The sequence below is a fragment of the Rhipicephalus microplus genome, unplaced genomic scaffold, assembly GCF_043290135.1.
Source record: "Rhipicephalus microplus isolate Deutch F79 unplaced genomic scaffold, USDA_Rmic scaffold_13, whole genome shotgun sequence".
In the NCBI taxonomy this organism is placed as follows: Eukaryota; Metazoa; Arthropoda; class Arachnida; order Ixodida; family Ixodidae; genus Rhipicephalus; species Rhipicephalus microplus.
The window spans coordinates 19,205,175-19,220,336 of record NW_027464586.1 but is presented as its reverse complement, the minus strand read 5'-3'; the positions used below and the strand labels follow the sequence as shown (position 1 = coordinate 19,220,336).

General features: G+C 49.9%; 1 protein-coding gene across 1 annotated transcript in view; it reads left to right on the top strand.

Annotated features, from left to right (window-relative positions):
* Positions 1-15,162, top strand: part of LOC119162950 (muscle calcium channel subunit alpha-1-like) — a 1,445,695-nt gene that overhangs the window by 1,137,403 nt on the left and 293,130 nt on the right. The window contains exon 37 of the mRNA XM_075882643.1: positions 11,228-11,355. Coding sequence (XP_075738758.1) covers positions 11,228-11,355 — 128 coding nt within the window. The remainder of the gene's footprint in view (positions 1-11,227; positions 11,356-15,162) is intronic.

Here is a 15,162-nt window from a genome sequence, read left to right as displayed (position 1 = left end):
CCAATAGCATTCATGTCATAGCTACTGAACAGGGCAAGGATCAATGAATTGCCTCACTGATAGACTTGCTGACTGATCCATCCACTCCATCCACTCGCGCGTTGCGTTGTCAAGCCCACCATTTCGCCGTTCGCGAAGACCTCCTCCACCGACGCAATTACAATGGTGACGGCCGCCAGTGGCTACTAGTCATACCCCGCAGTCTGCGCTCCTACATATGCGAATTATTTCATTCTGACCCGCCATGTTCGCACTCCGGCGTATCGAAGACTCACCACCGCATTCGCTAACGGTACTTTTGGCGCGGCATTGAAATACAAAAAAAGGAACACTAAAAAAAACGAAAGATTAATCAACATGACAATGGCGAAACATCAAGTAGATACAGGTTCAATGGAATCTGTGCTTATTAGTTGTGATAAATGCAGAATATTCCAATCGTTTATAGTGCGCGGAAAGAAAGAATATTTGAAAAGGTTGATTGATTGATTTGTGGGGTTTAACGTCCCAAAACCACCATTTGATTATGAGAGACGCCGTAGTGGAGGGCTCCAGAAATTTTGACCCCCTGGGGTTCTTTAACGTGCACCCAAATCTGAGTACACGGGCCTACAACATTTCCGCCTCCATCGGAAATGCAGCCGCCGCAGCCGGGAATCGAACCCGCGACCTACGGGTCATCAGCCGAGTACCTTAGCCACTAGACCACCGCGGCGGGGCTATTTGAAAAGGTTAGTTCTGGTCCTATATAGTGTTTAGGAAAGTTCGTGACGATGCCGTGTTCGACTTGCTGCAAGTCTCAGGAGTAACCACACGAAGGACTCGGTATGGACCTGTGTAGCGAGTAAGCAGTTTTTCTGACAATCCAACTTGACGAGTCGGAGACCTTAACAAGACCAAAGAACTGAGTGGAAAGTGTACGTCGCGGTGTCGTTGTTCTCACAAACGCCGTTGCTTCTCTTAAGAAGTCAGAATGCGAGTACGGGTGATTTCGCTTGCGTGAGTGGCCCGAGTAATAGCGTCCATGGCAACTTCACTGGTTGGTACCGCAGGACGGTATGACGGTATCTAGAGGCAATGTTGGTTCTCGGCGAAACAAGAAAAAAATGGAGAGTAACTGGCAGTGTCATGGCACGAAAAAGTATAGGCAAGTGTGACGTACGGCAACACAAGATCCCGGTTGGTGTGGTTGGTAGAAAGATACTGAGCAAGCATGTCTGTTAGAGTTCGATTTAGACGCTCCGTGAGTCCATTGGTTAGCGAATTGTATGACGTAGTCAGCTTGTGTCTCGTTTGACAAGACTGCAAAATGTCGGCTATCACCTTCGACAAAAAGGTGCGGCCGCGGTCCGTAAGCAGCTCCTGTGGGGCTCCGTGTTGCAAAATACCGTCCTTGAGGAGGAACTCGGCGACGTCTGTGGCGCAGCTTGTTGGATGATCTGGTGTGATAGCATAATGCGTTGCGTTGTCGATGGCGACAGCTATGCACTTGTTCCCCGAGGAAGACAAGGGGAAAAGGCCAAGTAGGTCCAAGCCAACGCGGAAGAACTGTTCTGACAGAACGTCAAGTGGTTGAAGGCGTCCGGCGGGAAGTGTCGATGGTGTTTTGCGGCGCTGACATTTCTCACAAGCCGCAACGCATCTTCTGGCTGAGCGTGCAAGCCCTGGCCAGAAAAAGCGTCCGCGTATTCGGTCCTAAGTGCGTGACACACCAAGGTGACCGGCAATCTGTAGGTCATGAAGTTCATTTAGGATTTCCGAGCAAATGTGTTTCGGAATGACAAGCAGCAGGGCTGGTCCATCCGGCTCGAAATTTTGGCGGTGTAATACAACATTGTGGAGCACGAATTAGCAATGGGACTGATTGGAAGATGATGATTTGAGGCGCTGAATGATAACACAAAAGAACGCATCAGGGCGCGGCTCGTCACCGATGCATGTCATTTGCGAAAGGAAAACGACGCAAGAGTCGGTGTCGTTGTCAAGTATAGTGCTCGACTCAGCAGCTGGGTAGCGGGACAGACAGGCTACGTCCTGATGTAGGCGTCCGGAGTTGTACATCGCCGTGTAGGTATACTCTTGCAGTCGCACACCCCAGCGCCCGAGCCGGCCCGTAGGATCCTTCGGTGACGAAAGTTAATAAAGAGCATGATGGTCTGTTATTACAGAGAAGTTTGTGCCATATAAATATAGGCGGAACTTTGAGACTGCCCAAACAAGAGCAAGACACTCACGCTCTGCAATCGAATGGTTGCGCTCAGCAGCTGTGAGCAGGCGGCCAGCGTAGGCGACAACTCCGTCGTGTCCCCGTTGGCGTTGGGCTAGGACGGCTCTAATCCCGTGACCACTAGCATCAGTTTGGACTTCTTTCGGAGTGGATGGGTCAAAGAGAGCCAATATAGGTTGAGTCGTCAGAAGCGTGATTAGATGAGAAAAAGCAGCAGCTTCGTCGGTGTCCCACGTAAATGTGACGTCTTTCTTCAGAAGCTCATTGAGAGGTCAAGCGATGGTTGCAAAACATTTCACAAACCTTCTAAAGTAAGAACAAAGTCGTACAAATCTCCGGACGTCTTTTACTGACCGGGGTACAGGAAAACTGGTTACGGCACAAATTTTCTGCGGGTCTGGCTGCACACCAGATGCGTCAACAAGATGACCCAACACCTTAATTTGCCGGCGTCCGAAGTGGCACTTCGACGAGTTTAATTGAAGGCCTGCAGTGCGGAATAGGTCGAGAATAGCTGAAAAACGCTGAAGGTGGGTCTCAAATGTTGGGGGACATACAACATCGTCAAGATAACAGAGGAATGTTGACCATTTGAACCCTTGTAGCAGAGAATTCATCAGGCGCTGGAACGTGGCTGGGGCGTTGCATAGCCCAAATGGCATGACCTTGAACTGATATACATCACCTGGAGTTCCAAATGCAGTCTTCTCTTGGTCTTTTTCGTCGACAGCAATCTGCCAGTAGCCGGAACGTAGGTCTATTGAAGAAAAGTATCGGGCGCCGTGAAGACAATCGAGAGCGTCATCGATGTGGGGTAAAAAGTAAACGTTTTTTTGTGATTCTATTCAGATGGTGGTAATCCACACAGAAGCGCCACGTGCCATCTTTACTTTTAATGAGCACAACAGGGAATGCCCAAGGCTCGATGAGGGTTCAATAATTCATTTGGCTAACATCTTGGTGACTTCTTGTTTAATTACTTTACGCTCGGTGGCAGACACCCGGTATGGTCGCAGATGAATGGGATGAGAATCACCATTGTTAATGCGGTGCTTGACGAGTGAAGTCTGGCCCAGTGGACGGCTGTCTATGTCGGATATGTCGCGGTATGAAGCCAGAAGGCGGCGGAGCTCAACTACGGAAAAGAAGAGACGCCTTATCGACGAGGCTGTGGATTAAATGTCCTTGAAACCAGCGGTAATGGCGTGACCAGTTCACCAGTGATCGAGCGGAGACCACCCTTCGTTTTTCTCGTCAGGCACATACGCGCGTCGCCCCCTAAAATCTCAATATACATGCATGTAGCAATATATACACATAGGTGCTGAATAAACGCATTCTATATCCGTCAACCTCACAAACAACGTTATTGCAACTGGCGATTAGGGTCTTCCGAGTCCGCGTATGTGGCAGCCGGCGTGCTCTTTACGCGCTCGCTGAATGCAGCCCCACCCACTGCCTACTAAACACTCGGCAAGGGCACTCACTGGAGCAACGGGCATGGGACGTCGAGATCGCCACAAGAAACATCGAACCAATGAGTGGCAAACATCGACTTTTTCGAAATACCACCATTTGGGGAGATAGCAGAGTTCGACCCAAAGACTCAAAACTTCGATTCGTACTGAGAGCGTTTTCAGCAAGAAGGTGTGGTGACCTACCTTGTCATGGCGGTGACATACATGCATCGTGAGATTGCGCGACGTGCACCGTTTCACACACGCCGACCATCTGTGCCCTAGACATGCGGACCCTGGTAAAGTGGCACCATCTTAGAAGTGCGTGCAAAGCTATCTACAACAAGAGAGATGAATCAGAACTCCACTGCGACACAGCTGCAGCAGCCCCATGACCAGGGCGCTCTCTGTTTGCCTGAAACGCACAACGAGCGAAAAACCAACAACACACTAGACCACAACGAATCACCGCCATCAGCACCCGCACCCTACCCTACCCAGTACGGGAGAACTTGGCCGAGACGTCCGCGCCGGCTGCGGCGCCTGAATTTCCAGAACCATCTCTACCTTAGTGAAGTGTTCGTGTGCGCAAGCAACTAGATTGGTTCTGACTTGCAAACCTTTCATTGATTGCTTGTTTGCTTATTGTTACATGAACAGTTATATAAGGTGAAGGTCCTTTGCCTAACATATTGTTTTTGGATAGATCGGGAAGAAGTTTGTTATAGCGCAGCATGTCGCGCGTCATTGATATCTGGCTCACAATCTTACGGAATTGGTAGGAAGTCAGATATCGGTATATAAATATGTACATAGGCCCTCACTAAACGCATTCTATACTTGCGACCTGACTGACAACGTTAATACAATTAGGGAGCACGCAAATCTTATCCATACATTAGTAGGCAGCAACCTGGCGCCCACTAGCGTTGAACGGCTAGCGTTGAAATACTAGCTTTGAACGACTGCGCCGATTTGTGGTCTACACCAATGTTTGACGAATGCCTAGTAATGGCAAAATGTACGAAAAATAAGGTACGTCATGTGCATGAAGCGTTTTTTGATTCGCAAAGCAGGTACTGAGTGTGTGAGTGTCCCGTCTGTTTATCTGTTGTACAATGGGTACAAGTATCTTTTAAGCAAAATGCCATTTCAAGATTCGAAAAGGATATTCTGGTGCATGTGCTATAAGTTTCCCATTTTCTGTGAGTCATATCCTGGCCCTCTTGACTATATATATATTCCCGCCATCTGTGCAAAAAAAAAAACGGTTGTACACGTGCGCTCTACCCTATAGGTCTACGTTTTTTCAAACGTTCCCTGCGCAGTAAGAAAGTATATTCCCTTCAAAACGACCCAGGACGAGCGCTGAAAGACTATTTTCTTCATAGAGCAGAAGAGAACAGACGCGCACCGCCAACGTAATAGATATTCATCGTATTTTTTAGTAAGCTGATTTTAAAATCATGGAAACAGACAGATGCAGTGGATATAACAACTACAAGCTTTTTATTTTACTTTATAAGAAAAGCGTCCGTGATTGCACATGGTCTTTGATTTAGGTGCCTGAAAATGGCATGCATGACATTTTAGCATGACAACTACTAACACTGCATAATTAATACTGTTATATACAAGTGTTTTTTGGTCACGGAGGTTTGAAAATCGGATGAGAAAGTTTTTACAATTTAGAAAATTTTTTTGCCCATTCTGAGGTCCAATTATCTTCATCGGATAAAAATGCGACTTTACTTTCGTCACTAGCAAATAAATAGTTCTCCCTTTGAGGAGAAGGCAAAGAAGGAATAAGCTTTGTTATGAGAAACCAGCAGGTTTAGGTGGCCGGGCCTAGTCCTCCCTTGAGGGGTCGGCAAGGGCTTGCCTCAACGCCACCTCATGGGCGTGCTTGGTCGCCCAGGTTTGGTCATCTCATGGAGCTTTGACAAAATGGTCGTGGTGTTTGTCTGTACTGTGCCGGGCACTCCTGTAGGATATGCGGAAACGTAGCCGGGTGAGTGCCGCAACACCGGCAGTGGGAGGCTGTGTACATGTCCGGGAATATGAGGTGATTGCGGGCAGGTGAAGGACACGTGTTTATTTGAAGTAGACGCAAAGTGGTGGCTTGTGCCTGTTTGAGCTTGGGGTGAAGCGGGGAAAAGCTCGGCGTCTAAGTTAGAGGTTCTTAACGAGATCATTGTAGGTTGTCAGGTTGTCCCTGGTGCCCATCTCATCTCCAGTAGCTCCAGCGCGGCTAACGGGGCCTCGCGCAAGGGAGTGGGTGACGTCGTTGAGGTTGGGGAGGCGTGGGTGGACTGCGCCCGCGTGGGCGGGGATTGATGTCAGGCTGATCATGTTGTCTTTGGGGTGTGGTGCCTGGCCAAGGATGTGAAGCGCTCGAGGAGAAATGCGGCCTTTGCTGTAGTTGAGCGAGAGTCACATACGATAGTGTCACAGGTGGGATCTAGACTGGCCAGGCCGATGGCCACCTATTCAGCCATCTCGGCATTTGGAGTAGTGACACTGGTTGCATGATGTAAAACTCTATTGCGTGTGGTGACAGCTACGAAATGTGTGCCTTGAGGATACTGAGGTGCGTCCAAAAATGTGGCGCCAGGTGCGTGGGCAAGGGCTTTTGTGATGGCTCTAGCGCGAGCTTGGCGCCGGGCTTTGTTGTTCGCATAATTCATGTTTCTGGGTATGGGATCAGCGTGGATCCAGCTGCGGACCTTGTGCGGAATTGATTGTTTGGCGCCTTGTTGCTGATGATACGTTAATCCAGGCGTGGAGAGAATAGAACGTCCCGTTTCACTGAGTGTGAGCCGTTCAAGATGACTGCGTTGTTGGGCTTCGTTTAGCTCTGCAAGGGTGTTGTCAACTCACAGTTGATTTAAACGTTCAGTGCTGGTGTAGTGCGGGAGGCCAAGTGCTTGCTTGTAGACCCCTCGTATGAGGGTATCGACTTCTTTTTGTTCTGCGCGGTACCAGTTCAGATAAGCAGCAATGTATGTGATATGACACAACACAAAAGACTGCAAGAGGCGGAGAAGGCTCTCTTCTTTGATACCACTTTTTGGGTTGGATATACGTTTGAGAAGGCGTAAGGTGTTGTGAGATTGAGCAGAGATCTTGCTGAGAGCCAAGCCATCAGAGCTATTGGTTGATATAGTGAGACCGAGGACCCAGATACTAGGGACGTGCGGGATAGGGCTACCATCTTGGAGGTGAAGCGTGATGGTGTCACAGGGTTATTGCTAATGTAGCTGTCTGGGGGGGGGCATCCCCACTGAATGGGCTTGTAAAGAAGCAGCTCGGATTCAGCCGGTGAACAGCGCAGTCCGGTTCTTTGGAGATAGGCCTCAGCTGTGTCAATCGCTGTCTGCAGGGCTGTCTCCACTTGACCATCGCTACCTTGGCACGCCCAGATGGTGATGTCGTCAGCGTAGATAGTACAGAGGATATTGTCGACTTGTTTTATATGCTGTGCAAGTTCAAGCATGACTAAGTTAAAGAGCACCAGAGAAAAGACTTACCTTTGCGGGGTGCCTGCACGGCCAAGAGGAATCATGGCTGCTCGTAAGTCTCCGACCGAAAAGGTGGCCACGCGGTTTGAGAGGAAGACACGGGTGCAGTTGTGGGCTCTCTTTCACAGGTGGAGGAGGCCAACTTGTTCAAGAATAGTAGAATGGGAAATGTTGTCAAAAGCTTGACTAAGGTCGAGTCTGAGAATAGCTTTCGGGTTAAGGGAACGGTCGTTTAAAACCCGGTGCTTAAGTTGCAGCAAACGCCTTGTGCTGACAGGTAAGGTCGAACTCCAAAGAAGGTGTTGGTGTAGATACAGGTGTTTTCGAAGTAAGTGTTGACACGTGCCAGAAAGGCATGTTTCATAACCTTTTAACCACGCATGAAGTTAGGGAAATTGGTCTTAGGTTGTTGAGGCTAGATTGTTTGCCGGGCTGTGGAATTAAAATGACTTTCGCAGTTTTCCAGGCAGGCAGAAGAGAGCCATTGCACCAGAAATTGTTATTATAGTCAGGCATATGGAACACGGATTCCTCATCGAGATCGCGAAGGGTTTTGACTTGACTCCGCCCGAGCCTGGAGCAGAGCGACCGTTAAGCTTACAGAGGGCAGCATGTATTTCAGATTTCCTAATTTCTGCGTATAGTGTTGGGTTGCGATTACGGACGTAATTGCTCTGTGGACTGACTTGTCCCTTGGAAATATACCTGGTGCACAGATAGTCAAGCACAATTTGCTGGCCTTGCTTAAGGGTCTCCATATAAAAAAGTTTCTGCAGCCCATCCTGTTGGGAAGTGCGGGTGTTGGTTGTGTCGAGTAGATATTTATAGAGTTTACACGAGGTTGGGCGGTGAAGTTGCCCGTGCAACGTTTTACACCGCTGAGTCCATTGTTGCCGGCTGTGCATTTGACAGTGCTCTTCATTGGTCGTATTGAGTTTAGAGATCTTGCATCTGAGGCGACGGTTGTGGCGCTGCCCCTTCCACCGAACTACGATAGAGGCCTTAGCCTCCGAAATGTGGGCTAGGCGGCTATCCATGCATTCAACCGGGGCATTCTTGGTTACCACCCGAGTGGTCGTCTGAACGTCAGTGCGTAGCGTTTGCGTCTAGGTGTCAATATCAGCGATGTGCTCTGCTGAGGTGACATCACTACGTATTTTACGAAATTTTTCCCGGTCGGTGATAATGAACTCTTTGGTGGGGGCAGGGTCAGCAACGAGATGAGGTAAAGAGATAGCGATGAGGTAATGGTCACTCCCTAGGTCCTGTTGCGTGTTAGTCCAGAGTTCATTGCTGACATGGTAGGTAAACGTGAGGTGTGGAGTAGAGTCCCGGGTAGTGCAGGTCCCAAGGCATGTGGGAAAATACGGGTCTGTGATAAGCGTGGGGCCTAAGTCATGGTAATCTTGCCAGAGATTGCGAGCTGCACCTTCCGTACGAATGTAGCCTAAAGCAGTATGATCAAGGTGAAAGTCATTACCGATAAGAAAAGAGTGTGTTCCAGCAACATGGAGGGCCTTCTTGAATTGTAAACGTTTAGAAGAAAAAGTCTTTCATTTTATGGTTGAAATTTTTTTTCGAGAATGAGGTGTTAGATTTGAGGCTTACGGAGATTATGTTCAACGCTGGCTATGCGACGCTGAGTAGGGTGGAAACCTGGCGACGTGGGTAAGCTGTGTGGAATATTTGATAAGCGGGGAGTGCGGTAGGAGTGTTGTTCGTTTCTTGGAGTACAATGTCATTAAGGCGGCGGGTATGTTGACGTAGGTACTGGCTAAGGACCGATTTTTTCTGGTGAAATCCTCTGCAGTTCCACTGCCAAACAAGGGTGCCTTGGTTAGTGCGGGCCATGGTAGGAAACGGGTGATGTCGTCATCAGAGTCCCAGAATGGTCGCAGATGGGCGAAGCTTTGCTAGAAGGCGTAGGAATATTATTTTCTAAGTTCATCACTCGGTGAACAATGCCCGCGAAAGCGTGCTATATGGTGTCGAGCGCCTGTTGAAAAGTACTTATAGTCGTTTGGAGCGCGATTAGCAAGTCCTTAACCTCAGAAAGGACTTAACCCGTGGCTCCACTTTGCAGAGCTCTCCTTTTGGGGACAGGAGTCAGAGGCTTGCTGACTATGGGTGGGGGTGTTCTGAGCGGTAGGTGTGGCGGTTGGCGTCCGAGTTTGCTTGAGGGCTTTTCCTGTGTGAGTTTAGTTAAGAGATCGCGTACGTTCGAGTTCTCGCGTTTGAGTTGAGCTCTTTCTGGGTTGTCTTGCGAAGGATCAGGGGCGGTAGCTTGTGCGTTGATTGTGTTAGGGCCCTTTGGCGAGGTGCCCTTGAGGGTCTCTGCGAAGTTCACTTTGTTATTGTTGGTAGATTTGTTGCCTGATCCTGATGCGGACCGGGATCTTGAGCGTTGTTGCCGGGACCGTGATGTTCTGAAGGGCGTTTGTCTTTCGTTGTCCTGGTTGCGGGAACGGGATCTGGCTTTGGTGTCTAGGGTGGAGAGACCGGCGTCTTCGTAGATAGCACGGCTATTTGCCCGTCGTTCCCCAATGCACTTGAGAATAACGTACAGGGTTTCATAACAAGCAGGACAGCTTTTTTCGGCAGTTAGATGAGGGCCGATGCAGAGAGAGTACCTAGGGTCACAGTTGTAATCGACGGGGGGCGGGGGGGGGCGCAGCCTCGGCAAATCTGGTTCGTTTTGTCGGGACAAGAATCGATGCCGTGTAATTCACGTCCTGGCCGTCAAAAACGGTAACCACCGTTGTAGTTGAGGCGATGCGCTTGGCTGCCAGGGCCGTCGGGATTTGAGCAGTCACGATATTGTTGTGGATCTGCTGGAGGGTCTCCGTGACTGGGCTTCCCCGATGACTCCCTTGGTGTTGTGTTCAACTGTGGTTTCGTAGGCATTCACGTCGTGGGTGACGCCGTTCACTTGAATGGAACGAATGCGGACAAACCGGTCTGCATGGTCCGTGTCAGGAGTGCTGATGACAACAATGTTTTGTTGTATAATAGGGCAGATGGTATCTTTCATGTTTTCGTTATCGGTGAGTTCGGCTTCTTCAAATATGGCTGCACTCACCACTGGACTGCATATCTTAGCTATAAGAAGGGCACTCTCGGGGTTAATAACAATCTTGATGTCCTGCGTTGGAAGCGGTGGCATGCGGCCCGCCTTTAAACTTGAGCTTTCACACGCTTTCTTGCCTAAGACCAGGCTTGTTACTTGGGGCTTGAAATGATTCATCGGTTGGGGTCGAGTTGTCAGTGCCGCGTGGTGGGCGGTGCGATCGAGCAGTGAACCAGCCAGACTCGGTGGTCACGTCTTTCGGTGAAATATCCTGGCCGGCAACCTGGATCTTCATAGTGAAGACTAAGGTGCAGACTCACTCTGGTGAGAGATGCAGACGACACGCGCCGACGAACGGCCGGCGAAGTCGTAGGCAAGATGACCGGCGAGCAGGCGTAGGCTTATCTCGGAAGGGCCGTGGTGGGTGTGCAGTAGGAAGTGGTTCTCTGATCACTGAAAAATCCCGCCTGCAAACGAGATGTCCCGAGAGTCCGTAGAACTTCACAAATCGTTTGGTGAAATGTTTTAGTAGCTTGTCACAGACGAAACTACGAAAACATTCGAGAAAAGCGGATCCAACGCGAACACGCCAGCACTTCGCGTTGATCGTAGCGCCATCTCTTTCCTATTTATGTGACAAGTTCTTTTCTTGTTGATAATTTTGGATGAAAGCAGTAAAACAAATATTGAATAGTATAATCAAAGGCGATGGGTAATTTTAATGAGAAAATAGCCATCTATGAAGAAAAATCATGAATGTAAAACTTAAAATTACTTTCTATAACTTAGTGCCATTAACAATTGATGTTTATATATTAGTAAAAAGTTCCCGTAAAGGGAGCTTGCCGGGGCTTGTATTTTTTTTCGATTGATATGTTGTGCATTTGAAAGAGTACATGTTGAAACAAATACTTATTGGCGCAATTTTCATTTTCTTCTTGTTTTCTGCCTGCAGATCATCAACCTTTTTGTTGCGGTCATTATGGATAACTTCGACTACCTCACCCGCGATTGGTCGATCCTGGGACCTCACCACTTGGATGAGTTTGTTCGGCTGTGGTCGGAATACGACCCTGACGCTAAGTGAGTCTTGCATTTGCAATATGGGAGGCAGGAGCCAGGTTACTAGTTTGCTCTTGGAACACCTCATTCCGCTGTACGTGCATGCATGTGTCTTTTGGCACTGTTTTCAGTGTACAAATGGAATCATTATGCTCAAATAACGACGTTATTGCATGAAAAGCATTTGCACAACTGTGTATCTTGGAAGGTCGCTAAGCATTATTATCAACAACGCCACCTCTGCTATTGAATTGCTGAAGCATTGGAATGGTTCAAGGAACCGGGTGCCACCTAAACTCTCTGCATATGCAGCTTCAATGAGGTCCACCCATAGAAACCTAACATTCTGAGTACATCTGTTGGTGAGGCCGTGATGGTCCTATTGTCCCTAATATTACTTGAGTGGTTATAACTAGCTCCTATGAGACTGATAGAAAGTATTTTTAAAGCATAGCTCTCAGACGTCCGTTTCTAAAACGTCGCCGTCATTGTAGCTGATCGAGTGAAAGAGGGGGAAATTCGGCGAGCCAACCGATATGACGAACCTCTAAGCTCGCGTTCGCCACATGCCGGTTGCCGTTCGTGCAGTACATGCAGGGCTGACAGGTGCACTGCGACTGGCCTCGCTTATAGTAGCAATGCTGTCGCTGTTGCACTTGACGCCTGACGCCTGCAGTGCATATAATGTTGGGCGTGGCACTCGAGCGCGTCGAGTTTCTGTGGCAATATTTAACGAATGTTACATTGATACAAGTGTGGTTAGCCAAAACTTCAAACATAGTTGGGGTTAGGCCAACATAAAACGAGCATCCGTTCTTCCGGAGCGCCGCTGTAATGGAACCTTTTCTGCTTTGAGCGGCGTCGTCGTAAGCCACAGAGTGAGCAAAGACGACAAAATGCGGAATGGGAGTGCAGCGGCGGATGAAAGACAGTGATATGGCGCGCGTAGGTGGGAACGACAGCGCCGAGACGACCAGTTCCGCGGCGGCAGCGCCACAGTAGTGCGTGCCGCTCTCCGATGGCCTGATCACTAATACCGGTGTCACACGGGCACTTCTAATTGCAATCGAGGCGATCCAAATCAGTTTTCTTGATCGCGATCAACTTTATGACCACTGCTACATGACCCAAGCTAATCCGGTTCGAGCTTGGGTCAGATGAAATGCTCCAGGTGTGCTGTAAAACATGCCACTGACAAATTTAGCGTGCGGAATTTCTATAGAGACCTTTATCACAAAGTTGTGCGTGCAAGAACCGATCGCACTTCAAAAATTTTTCATGCCTCTACAATAGTAATTTTGTAAATCCATCATTCGATGAAATTTTCCTAGCACTTACCTGTCTTGCTGTGTGAAATTTTCAGCCTTCGCTTTTTTTTGATGGCCGCCGCTCGTTGCCGTGTAGTCGCAGCGAAGCGTCAATTTTGTAGTACGCGCCAGTGTTTCACTTTTGGCGTCTTAAGTCTGTTGCAGTCACTCCTGCCAGTGGTCAAATACTGGAGAGGTCTCTTGATTCGACCTTGAAGTACGTGTATGTGGCGACGTAGTCGAAAGGCTTGTGACACTCAGAATCAGTTTACTTCGAGGTGCTCCAACAGCCCCGTCAGGGTGAGAGTTGAACTAACCGCTGAAGGCAACGATCGGCTGCTTGTCGTCTGCTTGTCGTTTGCTTCTCCCTTAACTACACCCGGTCAATAGAAATCCTATATTGCCGCGCGCTTGAGCTGCCAGCGCAAAAGAGGCAGACGAAGTGGCAGTTCCCCCTCGTGCCATTGTTCTGTTTTTGGCTGCGCTGAGCCGACCGCTCTTCGGACTTTTGTGAGGACGCCTTAAAAACGTCTCCTGTCTCTTTAACGTGACATTTTAATGGTGGAGGTGCGGGGTGACCTCCCCTATGCAACAGACTCCTTCTAGCAGCCGGAACGTGACCCAAAACCCAGAGCTTACGCCGGTACACCGTTTCAGTCGGAGGATTCGAGGACTGTCCCCCGAGTTTGTGCCTCACAGTACAAGTACGTCGACTGGTATGGAGAATACTGTTGCTGTCACCGCTTCCCCTACCGCTGGAGCCGCCGCTGCTCCAACCGCTGCACCCGCAGCTGCACCCACTCATTACACGCTACAAAAACCACGTGTTCCGAGTCCCTTTCGTGGTGGCCTCTATGAAGATGTGGAAGATTGGCTGGCTGAGTACGAGTACGTAGCGGATTTCAACGGGTGGGACGAAGTAGCGAAGCTCAAGAATGTGTACTTTAGTCTTCTGGATGGTGCTCGCACATGGTTCCAGAACCGCAAGGGCCTCCTAACGTCGTGGCATGAGTTCTGTCACAGGCTCCGCGAAACGTACTCGAGTCTCGATCGTCGAGAGCGCGCTGAAAGGGCCCTCCAGTCCCGCATGCAGATGCCTAATGAAGGTGTGGCTACATACGTGGAGGATATGGTTCATCTGTTCACTCGCGCCGATCCAACCATGCCGGAAGACAAGAAGCTGCGACACTTGATGCGAGGTGTGAAAGAGCAGCTCTTCGCTGGACTCATTCGTAGTCCGCCTAGAACGGTCGCGGAGTTCCTCACTGAAGCCGTCGCCATGGAAAAGGCGCTGCAGCAGCGGAACCAGTACGATCGGCAAGTGAATGCTACCTATACCACCGGGCTAGGCTCGTTCCCGACCGACGTGGGAGCGCTTCGCGAGCTGATACGTTCGGTTGTTCGCGACGAGCTACAACAGCTGCAACAGCTGAACCAGGCGCAGCAGCAGCCTTCCACGAATTGCATCGCCACCATCATACGTGACGAAGTTCAGCATGCGCTCGGCACACCTCGCCGCGAGACACCAACGCAGGTTGCTGCACCACTTCAGGCGTTCGCAACTTCAAGTGAACCTCTAGGGGTGACCTACGCAGACGTATTGAGACGCACCGTTCCGTCGTCCACGACACCATCCCCAGTGAGTGGTTTCCAGCGCACCACTTATACCGACACGTTCGAACACAACGCACCTGCACCAGTCCCACTACCAGCCGCAACCCCGTACGCCACACTGCAGTCCGCACAGGTGGTCCCTTATTTTGCAGACACTCGACCCGTCATGCGTAAATCCGACATATGGCGCATGCCCGACCGACGACCGCTTTGCTACCACTGCGGTGAAGCGGGTCACCTCTACCGAGACTGCCAGTACCGCCGACTTGGGCTGCAGGGTTTTCCTGCCAATTCACCCCGCCCCCGGTTTGGACAGAGACCACCAGAAATTGAAGATTTTATCGCTCGGCAGAACGTCCCACTCAGGCGTCAGTCGCGCTCACCGTCACCGCGGTCGTCATCTTATTCAGGCAACGGAAATCGAAGGCCGCAAGGACGGTCTCCGAGCCCTCGCCTGGAAAACTAACGCCAGCGACCTTTCGAGGCGAGGCCGCTGATTCTCGACGTGATGAAGACCTCGCCCTCCAATCGACGCGACATCGGACCAACGGAAATTCGACTACGCCGGCGCCTGTATCCCAGCTGAGCGACTTTTCAATGGACATACCTGTGCTGCTCGACGGTCGCAATTTAACTGCCTTAATAGACACTGGTGCTGACTACTCGATTATTAGCGGACAATTGGCACGTACCTTGAAGAAAGTGATAATGCCTTGGACAGGATCGCATGTACGTACAGCTGGCGGACATGTTGTAACGCCGGTTGGTTTGTGCACGTCCAGGCTACAAATACGAGGCTGCACGTTTTTGGTCAGCTCCATCGTGCTACGTGACTGCTCCCGCGAATTAATTCTCGGCCTCGATTTTCTTCGGGAATATGGCGCCGTAATCGACCTACGGCGACGCT